We start from the raw sequence: 7181 nt of genomic DNA on the forward strand, positions 1-7181 counted from the left end.
TATGCTATTAAAATATGGATTATTAGCTTAATTTTTTTTTGCTATTTTAATTGGTATAACATAATATAGGACACTAAAACCTTGTATCATGCTCAGTAAAGGATATCCTGGGCATAATGGTTAAAGCACCAAGCTGGTCATTTCTGTGAAATGTGGATAGCTGTTACTATTGAATTCAAGTTTGAGTCAAAACACTTCCAGTAATTATATGTTACATAATTACTTCTGATTATAAAAACATACATTTTCCTTGAAATATTTTTTTTTCTGATGAAATTTAATGAGGAGACCTCATGATAAATAGGTTCTGTTAACTTTTAATGTCATGAAGGATAAGATATATTTTTTCTTTTTATCATTATATGTTAAAAATTGTCTTTTCTCTTCCCTTTGTGTTAGATATGTTTTGACACTATTCAATGATGGGATGAGAAGTGTAAGGAATTTTAGCTTTGACCGAGCAGCAGCAAGTGTTCTAACTACTTGTGTAAGTTTTAGTCTAAAGAACAGATTAAGCATATTCAGTGATTATGTGTTTACAGATTATTATTACAATAACTAAGTTTATATATTTTTAAAACATTGTTCTAAGTTAGGAAAAGTTAATACATGTTAACAGATTATTATTACAATAACTAAGTAGTTTGTATGTTTTAAAATGTTATCATAAATATGATACAAAATAAGGAAAAGTTAAGGAAGGTTTTAGTAAAATTTATCAGTGCCTTTTTATGGAGATGAAGAGAATGTTTTAACATATTTCCAGATTACAATTTCGACTGGAATATAATCAAGTTGTATCAGAATATGTCTTCATTTTTAGTATTAAGGGTTGAATAAACACACATTCATTTTCTACCAGGATAGGAATGAAATTAGTTATTATGATAAAACAAATATTCTTTTGACCTCTCTGAATAAAGAACAGCAGATTCTAGTTTGAAAAGTCAAGGAGAATGCATTTAAAACATATATTAAACTTTAAATACAAAACTGTACCTTTTTTGATAGCTTTAGGTCTTCAAGATAACTTTGATACATTCTATTTCCTTGTCATACAGTGGTCAGGGTTTTCATGATATTCAAACTTTCTTTCTCGTGACAAGTTGACGTGATTCATCATGGGACATGCAATTTCTAATTTTGTTTGCATCTTTTTAACACAAAACTGTGCTACACACTTTAGAACAATGATTGCAGTATAAGAATGACAGTCAAATTCCACTATCCAACTATAGAAGTCCACAAGTCACCAGTGGATATTGTTGAATGACTGCTTTCCATATTTACATATTTTATTTCATTACTGTTTATCTCAGTAATTTGTTTTTTCCGTGTTTTTGTGCCATGTAACTTTTCAGTTTCTTTCTTTTGCTTTTGGTTGCAATTTGTTCACATTTTTAGCATATGAATTTGAAATTGATTAAGACTGCTTATCCTGCTTGTGGTAATTAATTTTCTTCCTTTCTTACTCTGCAGGAGTTGAGTTAGTCTTGCCTTTTTCTTCAGAATGTTTAGTGATGCTTTGTATTCTCTTAGTCTTGTTCCTTTTAGTTGTCAGATGACTCCTGAGTTTTCTTGGTGGTGGTTGGTCAGAAATGTTTATATGAAATTGAGTTCTTGCTCATCACGATGCTGGGATACATTTTTTTGAATCTCTGTTATTCTTCTGCTTCCTTTTGTGGTTTGAGGGTGTTTGTTAGAGAATAGAGTTAAGATATGAAGAATTAGCACATGATTATCTTGTGTTAGCAAGAGCATTAAATGGACAAAACAGTACATCATAAAAACATTTGAATATCTTGGAAGAACCATAATGTCAAATAATCACTCAGCTATATTGTACATGTGAGTTCATTATTAAATACCAGAAAAAAACAATCTTATAAATGTCCTATCATCTCTTGGACATACAATTATTAATAAATAGTGAAGAAAACCATTTCATCAACTAACCTTCTAGTCATCTCTCCGATTCAAGATTATTAATAAGTACTGGAAAAAAAAACTTCAACAAATAAATCTTTGGTCACTACTTGGATTAAAGAATATTACTAAATACTGGATAAAAACCAATATACTTGACTGGTCATCTTTTGTATTCAACATGATTAATAATAACCAGAAAAGCCACCTCCTTCAGATAAATGGTCATCTATTCTATTCAAAATCGCTAACCCTTTCACAATGGGTAGGTCAAAGTGTACGTCACAAACTTTTACAGAGTTACATTCAAAATTTAATTAAACTACTCTATTATCAATGTATATGAATAAACTTGCATCAAAACGTAGTTAATAAACCAAATATTAATATTATATAAGTTTTAAGTTCTTAATTTTATAATTAAATATTTAAAAAATCCTCAATTTCACATAGTATGAGAATAGTGACATTTGCTCTCCAAGTTTTCCTTATTCTCTAATTTATATACTATCCCTCTGACAAGTATGGAATTTAATGTAAGTTACATATTATAATATAGGTATTACTCAGGTAAAGGATAATTTTTATAACCTTCAATTTAATTTGTTTACAGAACCATAAACTAGAAAATCAGACCCACTTACCATGCCCACCTGTCACATCCTCTCTTTCACAAATTGCCAATAGTTCTTTCTGACATTTTATACTATATTATTTATAATCAACAGAAAGCCAAAGTTTTGTTCTATCGATTGACATAGTACACAGTTTTTTGTACAGAGCATTGTGTATTTTATTGTTCAGTTTCAAATTTATTCTTATTAGAATCACATTGACAAGCTTAGCTGAATCTTTAAACATTTTATTGCATAAATTAGAAAGCCAAAAAAGTTTTGATAATTATAGGACATTGTTTTTTGAAAGTTATTATTCCTGTATTCTTAGATGCAGTACTTAATTAAATGAAAAATATCAAACCATTTTCTCTCCCATATAATCCTCTTATTAGAGGGTTCCCTCGTTAAGGTTTCTTTAGGACAATTTCAAAGGATGCTTCTAATTTTTCCCTTACACTGGTCCCTCAACCTATTCAATGTGGGATTCTAGATACGCATGTGAGCAGAAGAAAGGTACTTGTCGGAAGTTATAATTTTCCTGACAGATACTTACTTCCACTCACACTTCCTATACTTCCTCCCCACTGTCAACTGGTGCTTCTGTTTTTGCCTAAACTCAAAGTAATAGTTAGGTAGAATAACATATAGTGACTCACACGAGTATGTGACACTACTATCGGTGGAGGTTTGTTACATGATAATTTGCATGCGAGAATCAGTTAAACCATGTAAATCGAGGGGTATGTGGGAGTGAAGGGCTTGTGGCATGCAAAAAAGTTTTGCAAAGAGAGGGCACCACTGAACAAGAATAACTGTATATGAGCATAAGTAAGTACCTGTCGCAAATACATTTTCAGTGTAGGAAAATTATAACTTTAGAAGTTTCAAATGAAGAAAAGTATTTTTATGGTTATGAGTTACATGGTGGTTACGAGGTTGTGTAAAATATGTGAGCCTATTGGGAAAGGGTTAATTAAATGCTTGAAAAAACACTTCAACAATAAATTTCTGATCATTAATAGATAGTAGCAGATATTCTGCCCTATGGGTGACCATTTGTGCTACTAATTACTAATCATAATACTCGTACCTCATCGAAAAATATTTAGAAAAAGTGAACATTTTCTAAAAAAAGGTTTTTTTCTGGGAAGTACTGCATGGGAAAAGTTTTCATATTGTGCTCTTTAGTTATATGCAGCTCATTGTATCAAAATGATTCAATATACAGAGCTCAAAATTTTCATAAATATGCTTTTGTTTTTGAGTTTATAAATTACTAGTTTCAATATTACAAAAATAAGAAAATGTTTAGTAGATGTCTGTTGAAGATTGTGATGTATTTACTCAGATGACAATCTGTGAGGAAGGATATTTATTCTTGGGTTCACGACTTGGGAACTCCCTGTTACTTCGATATATGGAGAAAGTAAAAGATACAACTGCAGAAGAGAACAAAACAGAAGACAAGGTATGTGTATTCATTATGTTTGTAACTAACTAGGGACCAGAAAGGAAGATAAGGTAGATGTATCCATTCTGTTTAAAACTAGAGACCAGAAGGGGAAGACAAGGTAGGTGTATCCATTCTGTTTAGAACTAGAGACCAGAAGGGGAAGACAAGGTAGGTGTATCCATCATGTTTAGAACTAGAGACCAGAAAGGAAGACAAGGTAGCTGTATCCATCATGTTTAGAACTAGAGACCAGAAGGGAAGATAAGGTAGATGTATCCATTCTGTTTTGAACTAGAGACCAGAAAGGAAGACAAGGTAGGTGTATCCATCATGTTTAAAACTAGAGACCAGAAGGGAAGATAAGGTAGATGTATCCATTCTGTTTGGAACTAGAGACCAGAAAGGAAGACAAGGTAGGTGTATCCATTCTGATTAGAATTAACATCTTAGATACATACACTCACTGACATAAATTAATCAATAATATCTAAACTAAACAGTGTTTCATATCATGACAGTTTACCTTCTATGACTAAAAAGGATTATATTTTTCATAGGTTTACAAGATTCACAGAGATATGTGAAATTTATCTGACAAAGGTTATTTCTTCTTTATTGATCCTGTTCTTTTGCTTATTAATTAATGACAGATAAATGTTTGATTATATGTTGAAGTATTTGAACTTGTTACATATTCAAAATGTTGATGTTTTGAAATGTCTTTTACTCATACAGTAATCCTATATTTACATGTATTTAGGAATTTTAAGAATATGCAACATTGATGCTACTAATTTATTTTCTAATTTACTCTTATGAATCATTCAGCCAGACAAACTACTTGCTTTGAAACCCAATATATCATTTTATTTACCACTTATCAGTGAGTTATACTGGTTTCTGGAAATTCCAACCCTCATCAGTATCCCTGGAGAAGAGCAAATTCAATGAATAAGACCTGGTTTAAGTTAATGGTAGACTGTATATTTATGAAGTTTTGAAATTCTTTTACTCATACAGTAATCCTATATAATAATTCACAACAATAAATCAATAGCATCAGTATTGCATATTCTTCAATTTCCTAAATTAATGAGGAAACATGTGTAAATAAAAGACATTTCAAAATACCGTACATAATGTACACACTCCGTGTTGGCTTCACATCTTTTGGGGGGTATTGTGTATTTTTGTACTTTAAACAAAGATTTGAATTTAAATTTTAATTAGAACTTAATGTTTTATCTACAAGTAGAAGATTTAGAATTTTCAAAGTTTTGTACACTTAATGTTTAATAACTAAACTGCTTAATTACAATTTTAAAATTGTTTTATCTGTATATCTCTTCTTTCTTTTCTGTTATCTAAGTGGAGTTTGACGAATTAACTGGTATATTTTTATGTTAAAGATGGGTAGACTCATTCAACTTGATGAAGTAACATGATAACAAAACCAGTGAGTGTTTTATTTTTAATTATATAAATCTTGTTTTAGAACACACCAGGAGAGCCACCTACTAAAAGAAAGAAACTGGAAACTCTAGGAGATTGGATGGGTAATTCATTTTGATTGTTTTTTTAATAAACAGTGAATGATTAAAGTAAACTTATAAGAGAAAACAAAACTTGAAAAATTAATATTGGTTTTAAATCAGTGTTATTATTTATACTTTGAAGTGATTTATGTTAATTTTTTATATTAATTGTATTACATGGTTTGGTGATGTTTTCGTTTTTGTAGCATCTGATGTGGCATTAATAGAGGATCCAGATGAACTGGAAGTGTATGGTACTGCTATGCAAGCAACAAAACAACTTACAGCTTTCACTTTTGAGGTAACTAACTCATTTTTATATTCATATCTTAGCTTATGTCACGTGATCTCTTTGGTAAGACAGGGTGTAGGGTAAGGTTTTACTAGATTGTGTACAAATGGAACTTGAGATACTATTATACAAATAATAAAACATTTTTTAACATTAGGTAATAACAAAGTCAATCATTAGATGTAATAGAGAAGTTACTTCAGTGAATATTTATGTACAAGTCTATTGTTCTTGTAATATATTGCCATGATACAATGGAATAAGTTGAAAAGATCTAACCAAGTTTAGAAGTGTGCTACTGAACTTAATTGTTTACTAGCACATAACAGACTACTACAGTCCATATCTTACTTTTAACATCTATTTAATTTATTTACATTTTCATGTCATAACAAGCTTCTTGACCACTACTATATCCCAGGTAGCCTGCTGAGCCCTGGTGTTGGGCTAAAGACTTCATTGGCACTGGATATACCAGATGTATTGTGTTTGACTTATTGTTACACATTCTTCTTTAATTTCACTCTAAGTTCTTAGAATAGCATACTGGATAGTGGGCATGCATACTCATCTGTTTACCTCAATCTGAGATTGACCTTACATGGGTCAGTTTCATTAATTATTTCAACCATGTTGTGTGGACTGTTGGAAATCTTGTGTAAATACTTTGAACCTTTTCCCTAACTATTTACTCATATCTGTACCATTTAGTCTGATTGTTGTTTTGAACCACATGCTAGCTTTGCAACCACTTGTCCCTGAGAATCAACACTTGCAAAGCAGACTTTGGGCAAAAATCAAGAACATCGCTGCAACAACCAAGAGTTTCCTCCCAAGATTAGGTGGACATTTTTAAACTATGTGAGCTCATTGTTGTTAGAACTAGAGGAGTGGTTAACTATTAATTCTGCTTCACTTATGATGTCATCAGCACGAGTGCTTGTTTATACTAACACTGTGGTACATATTCATTCAAACCCCCACCTAGTGTTATCTTGGAAAAATAACTTCAAAATATCGGTTATCTTTCAATTGTTGTTCTATAGCTTATTCTGCTATTAAACTTGCATCATTCACTTATTGTTTTGCACACTATAGAGATAACTCTTTATGTTTATGTCTGTTTTTGTTATTTTTTTCATTTTAACCCCTTATGTAGGTTAACTGTTGCATTTATATCTTTGTGTACTTGTATTACATATTGTGTAGATAAATTGTTGTTTTTCTGTTATTAAACCCCTTATACAAATAAAATTTACTTATATATTTGCTTGCTTTTTGTACTAAACATGGGCATGGGTTGGCCAAATGATAGAGTTATGGATTTGAATCTATGCAGTACTTTAAGAAATGTTGTT

General features: G+C 30.7%; 1 protein-coding gene across 1 annotated transcript in view; it reads left to right on the forward strand.

The window, feature by feature from the left end:
- Positions 1 to 399: 399 nt before the first annotated feature.
- LOC106466009 (cleavage and polyadenylation specificity factor subunit 1-like) overlaps positions 400 to 7181 on the forward strand; it is a gene marked incomplete at its 5' end in the record, with an annotated part of 64640 nt that continues 57858 nt past the window's right edge. Inside the window, 4 exons of the mRNA XM_022393968.1 lie at positions 400 to 487; positions 3892 to 4011; positions 5492 to 5552; positions 5738 to 5832. Of these exons, the coding sequence (XP_022249676.1) occupies positions 400 to 487; positions 3892 to 4011; positions 5492 to 5552; positions 5738 to 5832 (364 nt within the window). The remainder of the gene's footprint in view (positions 488 to 3891; positions 4012 to 5491; positions 5553 to 5737; positions 5833 to 7181) is intronic.

This window comes from Limulus polyphemus, unplaced genomic scaffold, assembly GCF_000517525.1.
Source record: "Limulus polyphemus unplaced genomic scaffold, Limulus_polyphemus-2.1.2 Scaffold2121, whole genome shotgun sequence".
Lineage (NCBI taxonomy): Eukaryota > Metazoa > Arthropoda > Merostomata > Xiphosura > Limulidae > Limulus > Limulus polyphemus.